The sequence below is a fragment of the Vigna unguiculata genome, chromosome 5 (genome assembly GCF_037176805.1).
Source record: "Vigna unguiculata cultivar grain cowpea cultivar isolate G323 ecotype 2 chromosome 5, ASM3717680v1, whole genome shotgun sequence".
NCBI lineage: Eukaryota > Viridiplantae > Streptophyta > Magnoliopsida > Fabales > Fabaceae > Vigna > Vigna unguiculata.
The window spans coordinates 24639055-24657143 of record NC_140796.1 but is presented as its reverse complement, the minus strand read 5'-3'; the positions used below and the strand labels follow the sequence as shown (position 1 = coordinate 24657143).

Genomic DNA, 18089 nt, shown 5'->3' with positions numbered 1-18089 from the left:
TAACTTTTATTTACTACAATATACAAATTTAATGTAATTGCAATGAATATTTTTTATCACCATCCAACATATATTGGAGTTCAAAAGATACAAGATCTATGTTAAAATTTAATTATGTTTATTATTTATTCTTTGCGTCATTTTGATTAAGTGATGTATTATAACTTTTATTAGTGTATAAAAAAGAGGTTAATGATCATAAAACGAAATTTGGCATTTAACTTAGCTTAATGGTCAGTCAATGATTGTTTTATGATGGTTTTTCAGCCTCTCTTGGTTGCCCATTCATCTAAGGTTTCCTCTACCCTTTCACATTCATGGCAAAACTAATTTTGGCAAGTCAAATCAATGCACAACCATTCAACCAATTCATGTTTGGTGATAATTCCTATAAATATAGGATTATATTATCATGATTCATGACATTATTAAAACAATAATAAATTAAATAACACACAATTGGCATACATAGGACTTGAACTTAAGTTCTCTCACACAATCAAGTACTCTCAACCATTTGAGCTAGTACTTTTCCACGTCATACATGTCAAAATTAAATGTCATCAAGGCTCCCACTATCCGCACTTATTAATTAATTATTTATTTAATTAATTAAATTTCACGGGTCTTACACTAGTTATCAAACAGTTCTGAAACCTGCATGTACCGCCCGGCGGTGTCCAGATGCCACTAGGCAGTGAGCAATTGGAAGCCTAGCTGGCGCTTGGCACTTGCGTTGTGTCGCCAGGCACTTCCTGTTGCTTCCTTTTGATGACATTTTTTATCTTCTCCTTGCTATTCCAGGTCACTCATTTGTCTGGATTTTTGGATAAAGCTTCCAATCTATAAATAAACAAAAAAATGGGGATTAGTGGTATATTTAGATCAATGTAACCCAAAATGTATTTATTTACAAAAGTAAGGTAAAATTTGAGGATTAAGTAGGTTAAAAGCTTTGGAAGAGATGATTTTGCTAATAAAATGTAGCTTGGATAATGGTAAAAATTAACATTATCAACTCTCATAAACTTAGAAACTTGCTTGTCCTCAAGTAAAGAGGGTAACTTGGCAAAAAAAGACATCAATTCAGTCATAGTCTCCCAACTCAACAAATCCACAAAATCAATTCAGATATCATTCATGCATGCTCTTCTTTGAAAACATCTTAAACACAGAAAAGTTGATTCTAAGTTTCTACTATGGCGCCAAGCGATGAAGGTGTGCCGCCAGGCACCTTGCTCTTAGAATGCTCCCAGGGGTCAATTTTGCAGTTGTCACCAGGCGGGAGCGAATATGTCGCTAGGCGGTTAAGCTGTAGTGGTGGAATTTTGTGTTTTTGGCTCATGGTTAAGTTGGCTTTGACTCAATTGTGCTCCCACCAGCCTTTCACTCTTGCACACATCTTTTTCAAGCTTTTCCAACTTCAAATCAAGCATTCACACTCAAGCAAAACATTTAATTCACATAACACGTGCACAACTGAACTTAAGACATGAATTTACTACACAATTATGCTACTATTATTCTCACAAACAACCAATTTTACACTACCACATTCTATAATACATAAAGGTTGAACTCAATTCAAAATGCCACAACTAGCACATGCTATCACCATCCTAAAACTAAATATGCATGACAAAACTTAAAGTTATGCTACCATAGGTTCATAGATGCAAATTTAACACAAAGTTCAACATCTCAACAAACACAACAATCATACTAACATATTTCACACATGCATACAAACATCATACTAAATTAAAACCCTAAGTTAAAACAAAATGAGTTTAGAGTGTTGGGTTGCCTTCTATGAAGCACTTGCTTAACGTCACGAGCCTAACGTGTAAGGACTCTAGGCTTCACTGAGGTGCATGACGGTGGTAATCCTCAAAACTTCACTTCCCAAATAAGGCTTGGGCCTTTGGCCATTCATTACCCAACTCCTTTGTGAGGATGGGTCTTCAACTTCAATTACCCCATAAGCTTTCACCTCTTTGATGGTAAATGGGCCTGACCACTTGGATTTCAGCTTCCCCGGAAATGATTTGAATCTTGAATTGAACAAAAGCACTTGTTGACCGGTTTTGAAATCTCTCTTTACCAATTTCCTATCATAATAGGCCTTCACTTTCTCTTTGTAGCTCTTGGAGGATTCGTAAGCATTGAGTCGCATCTTTCCCAACTCATGAAGTTGCAACTTTCTCTTCTCCCCTAACAAGGATTAATCAAAATTCAAGAACTTCATAGCCCAATAGGCCTTGTGCTCCAACTCCACTGGGAGATGACAAGCCTTCCCATATACCCATTGGAATGAGTCAACCCAATTGGAGTTTTGAAAGTAGTCTTGTAGGCCCACAGAGCATCGTCTAACTTCAGAGACCAATCCTTTCTTGAGGAAGAAGTTGTCTTCTCAAGGATCCTCTTGATTTCTCTGTTTGACACCTATGCTTGTCCATTTGACTGAGGATGGTATGAAGAAGCAACTTTGTGTCTGACAATTGTAGTGCTCCAATACTTTCTTCAACCGAGCGTTGCAGAAGTGAGAACCTCCATCACTTATCAAGACTCTTGGGAAACCAAATATGGAGAATATGTTCTTCTTGATAAATTTGATGATTGTCTTAGCATCTTTTGTGGGCATGGCAACAACTTCCACCCATTTGCTTACACAATCTACAACCAACAAGATATATTCCTTGGAAAATGAGGAAGGCAAGGGGCCAATTTAATCAATACCCCAACAGTCGAACACTTCAACCTCTAGTATGTTTTGCAAAGGAATTTCATTCCTTCTGGAGATACTCCCTGTTCTTTGGCACTTGTCATAGTGTTTCACATATGCATGAGAACCCTTGAAAATGTTCGGCCAATAGAACCCGGATTGTAGAACCTTTGCAGCTGTTCTTTCTCCATTATAGTGTCCTCCATAGGGTGAATTGTGGCAATGCCACAAGATACTCCTTGCTTCCTCTTCAGACACACATCTCCTCAACAAATTGTTTGCCCTAATCTTAAAAACGTGAGGATTATCCCACAAATAGTATTTTGCTTCCCTGAAGAGCTTCTATTGCTGATGCCAACTCATATCCTTAGGAAAAACTCCAGCAGCCTTAAAGTTTGTTATTTCTACAAACCAAGGTCTATTAGACACTAGGAGCAGCTTTTCATCAGGAAATTCTTCAAACACTTCTTTCTCTAATATGGTCACCTCTTCATTCACTAGTCTTGACAGATGGTCTGCCACTTGATTTTCACAACCCTTCTTGTCTTTAATCTCAAGATCAAATTCCTGCAATAACAAAATCCAACCTAATGAGTCTAGGTTTAGAATCAGGTTTAGTGAGCAAGTATTTTATTGCAGCATGATCAGTGTAAGCCACTACTCTAAAACCAATGAGATAAGAACAAAACTTTTCAAAGTATACATTATTGCTAGTAACTCCTTTTCAGTAGTTGCATAATTCACTTGATGTTCATTAAGGACTTTACTAGCATAGTGATGGAATGAAAAAACTTATTCTTTCTTTGCCCCCAAAACAGCCCCAACCGCATAATAACTTGCATCACACATAAGTTCAAAATCAAGTTCCTAATTGGGTGTAGTGATTATAGGTGCGAAGACTAGGCTGGTTTTCAAAAGATTGAAAGCATTTAAACATTCTTCATCAAAATTAAAGGAAATATCCTTGTTGAGCAAGTTGCTCAATGGCTTGGCTATCTTTAGAAATCCTTGATGAAGCGTCGGTTTCCTGCATGTCCAAGAAAGCTTCAGATTCCCTTCACATTTGTTGGTGGTGGGAGGTTCTTAATGACATCCACCTTTGCCTTATCCACTTCAATGCCCTTGAAAGATATTTTGTGGCCCAAGACAATCCCTTCAATCACAATGAAATGGCATTTCTCCCAATTGAGAATGAGATTGGTTTCAACACATCTCTTGAGTACAACTTCCAGATTTGCCAAGCAGAGATCAAATGAGCTTCCAAACACCGAGAAGTCATCCATGAAGACCTTTATGCACTTCTCCACAAGGTCAGAGAAAATAGCCAACATGCATCGTTGAAACGTGGTTGGTGCATTGCAAAGCCCAAATGGCGTCTTTCTATAGTCATAGATAATAAAAGGGCAAGTGAAGGTTGTCTCCTCTTGGTCTTTAGGGTCCACCACAATCTGGTTATAACTCGAATAGCCATCCAAAAATCAATAGAAAGCTTGACCCGCCAATCTCTCTAACATTTGATCCATGAAAGCAAGAGGAAAATGATCCTTCCTTGTGGCTTTGTTCAGCTTTCTATAATCTATACACATCCTCCAGCCGATCACGGTTCGTGTGGGCATAAACTCATTCTTATCATTACAAACCACTGTCATGTCGCTCTTCTTGGGAACCACTTGCACTGGACTCACCCATGCACTATCAGAGATTGGGTAGATAATTCCAGCATCTAGAAGTCTCAAAATCTCCTTTCTCACCTCTTTCTTCATAACATGATTCAACCTTTTCTACGGTTGTGCCACTAGCTTGAAATCCTCCTTCATGAAATTTCTATGCATGTAGTAGAAGGACTGATTCCCTTCATATCAGATATAGACCAACCAATGGCTCCTGAGTTGACTCTTAGCACCTCAATCAACTTTTCTTCTTCTGAGGGTGATAAGGAGTTGTTTGTGATCATAGGTTTATTGTTACCCCCTTCAAGAAACACATACTTCAAATGTGGGGGCAACATCTTCAACTCAATTTTTGCCTCTTTGACTTCATTCTCACCCTTCATGGGGAGGGATTTCCTTCAAGGCATCAAGATTGTCCAAGCATTCATAAATCTCTTTCTCTTCCTCATCATTGAGAGTCTCAAATGCATTAATTAGAGCTTTCTCTAGAGGGGATGAGGCGTGTAGATCTTTCTTGGAGCTCATGAGCACTTCATCAAGCATATAAACACTAAAGCATCATTTAACATCCTTTGGGTGAGACATGGCTTCAAAGACATTGAAGTTCACTTCTTCATCTTGAACTCTCACGGTGGGTTTGCCATCAACATCAATTAGCAGTCTTACAGTCTTCATAAATGGCCTCCCCAATATGAGAGGAACTTCAACATTCTCCTCCATCTCCATTATAACAAAGTCCATTGGGAATAGGAATTTGTTAACTTTAACCAGCACGTCCTCCACTACTCCGTTAGGATATTTGATTGACCTATCTGTCAGTTGCAATGTCATTCGGGTGGGTTTGATCTCTAACTCCCCAATCTTCTTGAGCATAGAAAGAGGCACCAAGTTAATGCTAGCACCCAAATCAAGTAAGGCCTTCCCCACAACTAGGCTCCCAATTGTGACTGGAAGTGTAAAACTGCCAGGATCCTTAAATTTTGGAGGCAAAATCTTCTGAATGATAGCACTACATCTAGCCTCTAGCTCTATGGTTTCCTCTCCAATATATCTTCTCTTCTTTGTGAGGATTTCCTTCATAAACTTTGCATATGTTGGCATTTGCTCCAAGGCTTCTAAGAAGGGAATATTGATTTGCAACCTTTTGAAAATGTCTAGAAACCTTGCAAATTGCCTTTCTTTGTCTTTGTTTGAAGGCTTGAGAGGATATGGGATAGTTTTCGCTGGTGGTGGTTTAATTGCCACTTCCTTCTTTTTCTCATTTTCTTTATTTTCACTTTTATTCGCTGGTGGTGGTTTTTCTCATTTATAGCCATTTCCTCTTCTAGAACAATTTCTTCATATATCTCTTCCTCGTCTTTGTCTTCTCCTCTATCATTAGGCCTGACTTTGGTTTTATCACTTCCTTTAGCATTCAACCCCACTTCCTTACCACTCCTTGTGACCACCACTTTGCATTACTCTTTGGGATTGGCTTCGATGTTGGCAGAAAATGAACTACTTTGTTGATTCACCACTTGCTTGGCCAATTGTCCCACTTGCACTTCCAAGTTTTTAATTGAGGCATCAATGTTCTTTTGATTCTGAATTGACATTTGCATGAATTGCTGCATCATGTCTTCAAGCTTGGATGTTTTATCGGATAAAGAGGGATGTTGGTGAGTTTGTTGATGTGGGGGTCTATTAGAAGGTCTTGCTTGGCCCTTGTTTTATTAAGGTCTCCATCCTTGATTATAGTTCCCTGGTCGACCTTGATTCCCCATATATCTACTTCCTCCTAAGATGTGCTTTGCATAGCACATTTCCCATTGGTATGGTTTCCACTACATAACTCACAACTTTGCACCTTTTGGAGTTGAGCTATAGAGGCATTTTAAAGCTCTTAGGAAAATTGTGACAATTTCTTCATGAAGGTCTCCAACTACTGAGTCATGATCTTGTTCTGAGCCAATAAAGCATCTTGAGATTGAAGCTCTAAAATACCCTTCTTTTGAGAATGAGCTCTCTTGGTATAAGATTCATTATCATTAGCTGTCATATTCTCTATCAACTCATAAGCTTCCTCTAGCATCTTCCACTTAATACTTCCTTCGGCCGAGGCATCTAACATTAGCTTTGATTGGGATTTAAAGCTTGCTAAGAAAAGAGTAAGTTGTGTAAGTTGATCAAACCCATGAATGGGAGTTTTCCTTAGCAATCCTTTGGATCTATCCTATGCTTGGCCTAAGGACTCATCCATATCTTGTTGAAATGCCGAGATTTTCTGTTTTCCCTTATTAACCTTGGACTGGGGAAAATATTTGCTTAAGAACTTCGTAACCACATCATCCTAGTCAGTGAGGCTATTCTCAAGGAAGGAATTCATCCAGGCTTTAGCAAGTCCTACTAGTGAGAACGAGAAGAGACTCAGGCGTATGGCTTCACTAGGAACTTGATGGATCTTCACTGTATTGCATATCTCTAAGAATGTGGCCAGATGAGTGTATAGATTCTCATGAGACAGGTCGTTGAACTGATTACTCTAAACTAGATGAATAAGAGTTGGCTTCATCTCTATGTTGGTGGCATTGACGGTTCGCCTAACAATACTGTTGAAGTTGATATGGCCTGTGAATGCTGCATAATCTTCCAAAGTGCATATTTCACGACCTCTACTATCACCATGAGGATTTTCAGTCATTTCTTCTTCTAGAAACGAATCAAAATTCTGAGAAGTAGACGGAAGGGTGTCTAAAGTAGAAGAGTGATGGGTAACTTATTGTGCTTGAGCTCGTCGTCTCCTTGTGGCACTATTGTTTCTGCGGGCAATTTTCTTAGGATCAACAATGAGCGAATTTGAAGATACAATCCTCCTTGTACGGATCCTATCCTGCATAAACTATAGAACAATAACAACAACAAGCTCGAACTACAACTTAGCCCAAAAACAAAAACAGTAAAAATAGCGTATATAAGTAAACAAAAACAGTAAAAATGAACAAAAGAATTAAGTCTAAATAAGTCAAAAATCATACAATAGTCTAATATTAGACACGGGTCCCCGACAATGGTGCCAAAAACTTGTTAAGACTTTGGCAAGTGTACCAAGTTGCGCAAGTAGTAACCGGTAAGACCAGGATATCGTTTTCCAAGAGACTCGTGTATACTAAATAATTACGTAATTAATGACTAATTTAAACTAAAGAATAAATGAATAATTTGGGTTTTTGTGTGTAAGAAGGTAAATATTGCATAAACAAGTAAAAGGTGAACTTGAATATTTGAAAACTTTAGAAGATGGAAAAGACTAGAAATGCAGTGGATTAATATTGTTGGGGTTAGACTTCATCGACTTCACTCTCATGTATACAAAACAATAAACCTCTTCTCCATTAAATTACTAATGTCAACCCACAAGTCTACTCAAACCCTAATCCCTTAGTTGAATGAGCCTAGGTTTCCTTATTAAGAGTCAATTCCTTGAATCCCTAAATAAGCAAACTCGCTTTACAAGCTAGGGTTTAAGACAACTAATGGGCCAAGTTTCATTCCTAGATACAAGTTCCATTAGGTATCTTGTTCCACATCTAGGTTTCAAGAGATATTTTCCAATGCCTAATGACCCAAATATCATGCAATGAATGGTTAAAACAAAGCAAGCTTTAAGTAAATAAACAAGGATACTAGCAATTAATGGAAGAAGCATATATATTCAAATCATCCATAAATACATGAAAATTCAGTGGCTACATCTAACCCCAACAAAAATGGGTTTAGCTCTCCATTATCATGGAGAGCCCAAGCTTACAAAATGGAAGTGGAAGAGGGAAGAGATACAAAGAGGAAGAAAGGGAGTTCCCAATAGCCCTAGTAGACCTCAAAGAGCTCCAAAACGTGTTGTTAGAGCTCCAAACTGTCCAAGATGAGTTTCCCCTCACAAAAACAAAAGAAAAAGGGCCAACTTGCCACATCAACAAAAGTGGTGTCTGGCAGAAGCCTCTCACCGCTAGGTGTTAGATATCAAACAGTGCTGAAAGAGGAAAGAAGGGATTTAATTTAGGTTAAAATTTAGGGTTTCGGGAGATAATATAAAAACCCTATAGGTTTATAGGTTTAGGGAGTGCATAAAAAAGGAAGTGAGAAAACGACAAAGCATAGGAGAAAACCGTGAAGAGTAGGTTGAAGCTTAGAGAGAAACGTTCTTTTGAAGGTTGCTACAAGAGGTAGGGGAAGCCAACCTTGTGTGTTTAATTATCTTGTTATGTATGTGATGAAGTTGAACCTGATTTTGGTGAAGCTTGTTAATGAATAATGTTGAGAGAGTATGCATGCGGTAAGATATATAATGATGAAGTTTGTTCAGGTTATTTCTAAATTTATATGGCCTTCCTTGATGCTTGAATGCTATGTTTTCTTTTCATTATGTGATGGCTATTACCTTACTTTTGTGTTCGGTTTGAATGTTGGAGTCTGTTATCTTTCACATGTGTTCTCTAACCTGCATATCTTTCGTTCCGGTGTATCATGAAGGACCATTCATATGAGTATAGTTTATATTGGAGAAAAACCTTGGGTAAGTGGTTGTCTAGGGTAGTAACGAAGATGGTGCAGTTGTACTTGCCTTGTTGCAGCGTTAATCCCATTTTAATTGATGATCTTGTTTCTGTTTTGTTTCTTTTTGTGCTGCCATGCATCCAATATTTCCTGAAGCGTTGTTAGTTGGGAGATCTCTATGAGTGCATGAGTCATGGGGTTGCCTTTGGACCATTCACATGTTACAACTTTTTGGTTTCAAAATTGGTTTGTAGTTGGAGGTTTAGCTTTACGTAAAGGCCTATTTTTTTATCTTAGGGTTTCAACGTTAGAAGGTTTTACATAGGCATGGGATTGGTTAATGTACCGTACCTGGCCAACTTAACCATATAAATAACGACCCCCACGTATATGCCGGAAACAACCCAAGTACACGCCTTGGGCCGGCATAAACATAAACTCATAACAAAACGGCCAACCTAAGACAGTGCACGGCCAAAGACGACATCAGCCAACTGGAGAAGTAACCAGATCAGACCGTTCCTAAAGATTTAGCGAAATGAAAGCCCCCTGACATCCAATAAGCCCGCAATAATCGAACTAAGGGCATGGGCCAAGGCCCAGGCCCACCTACAGCCCAAACTAGGGTCCAGCCCATGACGTAACCAAACATAATTAATGCTCTATAAATACACGTGGACCCCAATAATTAAAGGGACGCATTCATTACTCCATTAATCATCTGATTTGACCTTTTGAGAGCTTTGACTCACTTGAGCTTCGGAGTCCCTTCTGCAGGTAACCCCTCCTGGGTCCAAGCCGACATGTACCAACCGAGAAGAGGCCAACTGAAGAGATAGCGGACTACATGGGTAAGGTGACGCTTGTGCCTAACTTATCTTGTTTGTTCTCTGCAGAAATAATTAGAGTTAATGCGAAAAGGAAAGGGGTGCTAAAAGGGTTTACGTGGTGTGATGTTTAATGTGTTGGAGGAGTTCATTGGTTTTGCATGAAGTTAATAGCTGTTTTGGAATGGGTTGTAGGTGTGTGCTACCACAACAGTAAAAGGGTCACATCTTTGTGGTTTCACTTTGTGTGAGTGCATGCAATAATTGCATATGCAAATTATTTAAAGCATTTTGACTTTTTTTTCTTCAATTTAACGTGGTGGTGTACAGTTTTTGGGTTTTCAAATTGTAATGTTATATATTACTTAGATGCTTTAAGGAGGCCTACAATAGGCATGTATTTTGTCATGTTTAAAGTGTTTCATTAAAATACATTATTTTCCATTTAATCCTCGTAGTGGTGTCCAGTTCCGCACCGTGGTCAATGCTTGTTTCTGGTGGGCTTCCTCCTTCTCTCTTTAGGTCTAGGTGGATCTGGGTGTGAAGGTTGTGCATTATTTAATTCATGCCTATTCACATATGCAAGAGGAGGGACATATGTCGATGTCGTGTCACGGTGCATTCTAGGATCATTTAACATTTGTTGAACTGATAAAAATAAACATGAGTTTGATATATACCAGGACATGTACTTTGATGTGTGAACAAGTGGCCCGAGCATTGGTAATCCATTTAAAGTTAATTCGCTCCTGTTCTTCCATACCTCTATCCATTGTGCATGTCTAGTAACCCAGTTCTCATCTTGTATCCCCTTCATGTCTAATTTATGTAGATGATCAAGGTTATTCAGTTGTTCAGGGATGTCTTGTGATAGACGAAATTGTAACTTTACTTTGTCCGACTGGTGCCATTCAATAATGGCAAAACAAATTAAACTTGTGCATGACGTCCATATTAGTTGGTCCCAATATGCTTCAAGATAAATTATAGAGTCCAAACCCTCATCCCTTAGATTAAGGTTGGTCCATTGATATGTAATGGGTAATTAATGGGAATCTGACATCTTGCAATAGTTGTAGTAATTCATGTGCAAGCACCTTTAAAGAATTGATCTCAACCCTTCAAATAAAGTTATTTGCATAGCATGTGGTGACCACAACTTGTATGAGTCAGACCTTACTATTGGGTAGGGTTCTTCATAATTGGAGGCTGGAAACTGTGCTCTATGGCAGACACCTTTTCAGACATTGGTCCAAAAAAAATCTTGTTTACATTAAGTTAAAAAAGCTAAAAATTAAACTAAAACCAAAACTTTTTCAATTTTAGTAGTCCTCTTATTGGTGTGATAAAAATAGTATGAGCATTCAATTTTCTAGTATTCCCACCATTAAATGCACTAAAATGACTTCCGAACCAAAAAAAAACGTATGTAGATTAAGGGACCAAAATTGAGGTACTTATTACTTAAAAAAGTTGAAAAATTAAACTAATACCAAGACTTTTTCAATTTTAGTAGTCCTCTTATTGGTATGATAAAAATATTATGACCATTCAATTCTATAGTATTCCCACCATTAAACACACTAGGAGAACTTCCAAACCTAAAAAATAGATTTCGCCTGTAGATTAAGGGACCAATACTGAGGTAATTAGTACTTTAAAAAGCTGATAAAATTCACTTAACACCAATCTTACACTTTTTCATACATTAAAAAATGTGTTACATTAACAAAGTCATAAAAATTACTAAAGAACTTAATGAAACTTGTCTAAACACATTCAAAACCAAGCCTCACTCATCAACATGGTTGTTGCAGGGGAGTTTGTTGCATCCGAATTGTCTCCTTCAACAGGATGTAGGGTTATTGAAAGCGTAATTGGAAGATAATGAGGTAACAGAAGGAAAAACGCAACCATGTCGCAGAATCGTCATCCGTAAGGAGCTGAATTATTTCATATTGGTCCCAACGTCATAACATAGGCTTGTGAAACCATATATCTTTTACCCTTCTTCCCTAACTCCAACAATGATAGCTTGCAATTTCTTCCTTCAACATTTATAGATTCATAGTGGTTGACACATAAAAAGCATAGTTAATGCAACCTTTATTGTTAACAACAATGAGAAAACTATTCTGAATGTTATTTTCGTGATGGATCACTATGTTTTTTTGCTAATAACCAATTATGGTTGTGAACTCAAACCAATTCAAAATTTATAAATGTCTTGGTTTGTCGGTAGTCGACAAAGAGATTATGAACCCATGGATTAAAGTGAGTTCATGTGGTAAGATACAATAAAGCCTAATTTTTAAATTTCAGGCCTGGCGTATTTCATCATGATAGTGAATATTGTTGTTGGTGTTATTAATGGTTGGCATTCATCGTGCAGTGTGTATATGAACTATCATTGTCAACATCTAAAAATTTATTATGAGCAAAACGATTAAAGTGGGTGTCAATTGATGACAACGACTAAAGCCTGCTACTTATTAGCAGTGGTGCCTTTCATGATGACAATGAAAAATGAATGCAGTCCATTCATTTTAACCTGAAAAATCTCATGCCACATAATTAAAGCTGGTGTACATAATGAAAATGACTAAAGCACATACCACTAAGTAAAAATTATGGGTTCTTGTGCAAAGTGGATATAAATCTTGTGCGTTAAATTATTCAAGTTTCAATCTCAACCCTTAACCTAAAAAAACAACAAATGTCATTCATGTATCCCACACTGAGCCTATCACGCTATAAATAATGTCATTGATCAATTGATTCACCAATCTAATTAAGTTAGTGACATATCACTCCTACCCCCAATGACATCTACAACATTTACTGTGTTGGTGTACTTCAATGGCAACATCTATATAGAAAGATTACTATTTTCGTAAATACATTAGCTCCAACACGACATGGGTGACCATAACAAATACTACGAATAACCAGTCAATAGTTTAACACTACATGAATACGAAGTAGACTTACAATACAAGTTATCAATCTTCATATATGGCGATACTACACAATACAAATCTTATATGATGTGTGTAGATGATGACGTTGAGTCCATATTTTATATGGCAACAACAAAAGCGGTCCATCTTTCAGTTGAGATAATGACATTTGTTACAGCAAGGCATCAGAACGCAGCCCCTGATGAAGTTTATTTTGATTTTTCTAATAACTTCAATAGGTCCTTGAACTTAGATTGAGGTTTAGTTTTTTTTCTTTAAAATTTGTACTTTTATTTATGAAGTTGTGCTTCTTGGTATGTGTAACCAGTTTTTAATTTCAATGTATAAGTATTAACTTGGTGTAGTAGGATAATGGGGTGGTGAAATGGTAATCTAATATAATGGCTTAGTCCCAACTCATGCGATGTACAACATCACCTAATGTTTATTTCAAGAGACATAATCACGTAAGATTTGGTACAACTCACATGATCACCTAAGATGTAGTGTTACTCACATGATCACCTAAGATGTAGTGCAAGTCACATGCTTACATAAGAGGTTGTACAAGTCACATGATGACATGAAAACTCGAGCAAGTCACATGCTTACATAAGAGGTCGTGCATCACATGATGACTAGGAAGATCGTACAAGTCACATGATGACATAAGAGAAAGCCACATGATAACTTTAATTCATGCTATAAAAAACTCTCTTCAGCACCACATTCAAAACTCACACATTCAATCTTGAAATTTCTCCTCTCTTTGAAAAATCATCTAAACTCATCTTCAACCAAAAGTTCAAATGGAAGGTTCAATGTTTGTGTGCGTATACGACAATGGAGAAATCGCCAATGACCCTGAAACTGGTGTCTCCTTTGCATCTACAAAGACAATCATGATCCGCATCTATAGAGGTTTCGGCTTGTCATAACTTCTTCAAATAATAATGGAGAAGGCGAATAAAGATCCAAGGGATGGACTTCTAGTTATACACTTCAAATTTCCAACTAAAGTTTGTGGCAGGCATGTCACATACGCTACCACTCAAACCCAAGATGATAGTGACTTGGATGGGGCATTTGACATGATACATGCCACTCCAACTCTAACATTTATTGAAGTCTGCACCACCTACAACTCAGGTACGAGACCTTCCCAACCAAATTCTTTAACACAATTTAATGCACATCATCCACAACCAGACACCGAACCAACACAACAACCATTTGACCTAAACACTACCTACCTAGGGGAATGGGGAAATGATATAGAGCCATATACCTAACTATTAACCGGTCTATCAACCTTAAATAATTTTCAATCACATGCACATCATAACACGTAAAGGTTGTCCCCTCCAACTACGGTAGAAGTTGAAACACTAGGCCTACCCATAACGTCTTTAGGCCCGTTTAGTGAAGATGAGAACGAACTACTTTTTGATCAACCAAATGAGCATGACCAAAATGTAAACATTCACCCCACACAAGAATAACACCCTAATACATATGTCCATACAACCTACCATAACACTTCCAATTGTATCAAGAATACATCCAAAACACACACCAAGAATTCCCACACAATGTTCCATGAAAACTTTGAGCACGATGTCAGTACACTTACCCAAGGAATGAGGTTCCAAACTAAGGAACAAGTGATATATGCTTTAATCAAATACCACATAACAAACCATTGCACATATAGAACCACACACTCAAACACAACAAGGTTGAGGGTGCAATATGTACACTAGTTGTGTCCTTGGAAGTGTCAAACAATATTACGTGCAAAAGACCAAGTTTGAGAAATCACAAAAATTGAAGGTGTGCACAAATGTGCCACACAACTTATTACACAAGACCACAAGATCTTGAGATCAAGAATCATTTCCCAACATTATGACAAATGGTGGAGTCTGATCCATCCACAACAATTGCAACTATCATTTCTTCCATCTAGACCTCTATGAGGTATAACACAACCTATAAAAAGACGTGGTTGGTGAAACAACAAATAATTAAAGATATGTACAGTAACTAAGGAGAGTCCTTCAATAGATTGTCATGCCTCCTACAAGCCATGCAAACTTATATGTCTGGGTTTGTATACAAACTGTAAACTCATCCAATTACACATGGGGAGGAGGTCTTGGAAAACCAATAACACTTTGAAATTGTTTTTTGGACATTTAAACCCTGCATTGATGGTTTTCCATATTGCAAACCAATGGTGCAAGTCGACGAAACCTTCCTATAGGGAAGATATAGGGGCACCTTTCTAGTAGTTGTTACACAAGATGAGAGAAATAACATTTTTCCCATTGTATTTGCTATAGTAAAGGGTGAAACGACAAAAGTTTGTTTAATGTCGAACAAAATTTATGCTTAATGTCGAACCACCACAGCTCAATCAGTGTAGCATTCAACGAACCTAGTAGTGGTTGGACTAAAGGAAACTGCATACATGTGTTTTGTATTCGACACATTGCACAAAATTAAACAAAAAGATTCAAGAATACAACCCTAAAAAAGGACCTCATCAACATGGGTACATTTTTACATATAAATATTTTTTTTTCCTATTTTGTGTTGTTAATTATCCATCCTCATTATTGCTAACTAATTCGTTTTCAAAATCATATTTGCAGCATACACAATGACTGAGCCACACTACAACTACTACTACGACATCATTAGGGAAGACAAGCCAGAAACAACAACATAGGTTGACCAAATTCCAAGAGAGTAGGGGTGTCTTACGTATGATCAAGGAAGAAGGTGGGGTCACTTAACAACAAATTTTGCTGAAGCAATAAATTTTGTCATGAAGAAGACAAGTAATTTACTAATCTCTTCCATAGTACTGGCCACGTACACTAGATGCAACACCTACTTCACCAAAAGAGGCAAGAAAATAACTACAATGGTAAGTGTTGGTCATGTCTACTCTGAATTTGCGACCAAGGTCCTACAAGATGCGAACTCTAAATTAAACATGCATAGGATGGTTGAATTTGATAGAAATACAACAAGATTCAAAGTGGAGGAGATGGTGAATCCGAGAGAAGTACGCCCTCCAAGAAAATTTGTGGTCATATTAGATGAAAGGTGGTGGGCTTGTGGGATGTTTCAAAAAATACATATATCATGTTCTCATGTTATAGTAGCTTGCAAAATGCACATCACGACTTTAACATGTACATCAATCCCCATTATAGGCTGGATGTTTGCCTGAAAGTATACGACAACTTCTTTGGTGAGTTAAGGCATGAAGAATATTGGCCACCATACCAAGGGCCACAGGTTTGGCCTTATCCTGTCACAAAAAGGAGCGAGAGGGGTCAGCCTAAATCAAGTAGAATAAGGACTGAGATGGACATTAAGGAAGGACGACAATCACGAAGTGTTCATATTGTAGAACAGAAAGACACACAAGAAATCATTGTCCTAACAACTCTAGACTTAGATGTTCACATCCAACAACTAAGTTTATCTTGTACCATTACTTGTATTCAATGAATTTAGCCTTCATTATATTCAATTATACATCTTTTATTATTACCTTTGATTGTACCCACCTCATAGTTATTTACTTTACCTAAACCAAAAAGAAAAAATATTATTAAATTTAAATAGTATAAAATAAATATTAATATAATATACTACTATTCTTTACTAATTTTCATAATTTTTTTATTATTTTTGACAAATTTCAATGCTTTTCTTTTTTGCAATTCTTTCACATAATTAAATTTTATTAAATATACTTATACCCTATTTTTTACTTTGATATATCCTTTTTATTTGTTTAATTTTCAATTGTATTGAATATACTTCTAAATTTTTCTTTTTCACTATTGTTTAATAAATCTAGTCAATATTCGTTGCTTTCATTTTCAAAACAATATTGTTTAACAATTTTTGAATCAATTAATTAAATTATTTTAAAATAATCTATATGTTGCATATCAAATAATAACATAATTAATTTATTTCTAAATTATTCAATACTAATTTCTTTCATTAAATTAAATTAATTAATGCATTATAAATTACTACAATAACCATCACTATGTTACATTCAATTTTTAATATAAATATCCATTTTTTGAAATTTATTTGTTTTCAAACAACATTTCTACATTATAAATTACTATAACATAAAATCTTACAATATAAAAAATTAAACTAAAAAAATTATATATCCTCCATATTTAAAAAAAGTGAAAAAGAAAATTAAAAAAAAAAATCAGTTCAGAATTTGGTTCCTCGGGAACTGAATTTCGATTTGGAAAGCAAAAAAAAAGACCTGCAAAGGTCAGAATTCAGCCCGCTAACCCGCCAACTTTGCCTCTCTTTTTTCCAAGCTTTTTACTCAATCTCAATTTTAGTAGTGGAGGCCCAAATAATCTGTAACATAATTTTTTTTTCCAACATACTATAACAATTTTATAACCAATAGTTTTAGGCTTCCATTCCATGCCAGAAAACACATATTCAGTAAGATTAAAGCCACCAAAACGAAAAACACATATTCAACAAAACTAAAAACACAATAATGCAATGGTATGTCCACAACTTGACCACCACACCAGTAGGATCGATTCTGGTTACCTCCAATCTAGGGAAGCGTTTCATGGTAGCAGCAGTAACCAAATCCAAATTGGGGGAAATGACATCAACAACAATCATAGTAACAACAATCAAAGAATGACTCCAACTTGGGGGTTGGATAACACAAACCTTCATCTCCAATTAGGGAAATCAGAGTATTAGGGAAAATTAAGGTTACAAAAATGACAAATTAGGGGTACAAATAAGACTATTCTAGAAGGAAAACGCCAATTAGGAACGGACTTGTGGTGGTCGTGCGTGGTGGTGGTCGCCCTTTGTCGTCCCTGAGTTCATAGCGTGGTGGATCTCCTTTTGCTGAGGTCGTAGCGTGGTGGTTGATTTGGTTTCATGGCCTGTAAAGAAATCGACGATACGACAGAGGAGGCACGACGCAAACACTGTGGTGATGACAAAGGAGGTTCTCTGGTTTTCGCAAAGGTGGGTGTGAGTCAGTGACGAGAGAGTGGTTGCACTACACTAGGTTCGCGAGCAAAAACAAAATGAATTGAATTCTCTCTACCTTGCAAGTTGCATGTGGTGTTTAAGTTGTACCTACACATGGGTTTTTTATTTTAGGGGCGGGCTACGGGTTGGCCCGTTGTGGCCCGTAGGCTAGCGGGCTCGTCGGGCCGGGTTAATTTGGGTTTGTAGGTTGCATTTTCCAATTTGACCACTATTTTTTGGGTGGGCTGATAGGCCGACCTGCCAGGCCCGTCCCTTTTTGCCATCCCTAAGAAAACTTGGATAACTT

General features: G+C 37.1%; 2 protein-coding genes across 2 annotated transcripts; both read right to left on the bottom strand.

The window, feature by feature from the left end:
- Window positions 1–1855: 1855 nt before the first annotated feature.
- Window positions 1856–4488, bottom strand: LOC146886267 (uncharacterized). Its single transcript, XM_085673369.1, has 5 exons — window positions 4366–4488; window positions 3787–4173; window positions 3138–3292; window positions 2740–3008; window positions 1856–2214 (listed from the first exon to the last, which is right to left on the bottom strand). The coding sequence occupies exons 1-5, from the start codon at window positions 4486–4488 to the stop codon at window positions 1856–1858; spliced, it is 1293 nt and encodes a 430-aa protein (XP_085529495.1).
- A 465-nt stretch (window positions 4489–4953) lies between these two features.
- Window positions 4954–5496, bottom strand: LOC114184513 (uncharacterized). The gene has a single exon (XM_028071821.1). The coding sequence runs from the start codon at window positions 5494–5496 to the stop codon at window positions 4954–4956; it is 543 nt and encodes a 180-aa protein (XP_027927622.1).
- Window positions 5497–18089: the final 12593 nt, after the last annotated feature.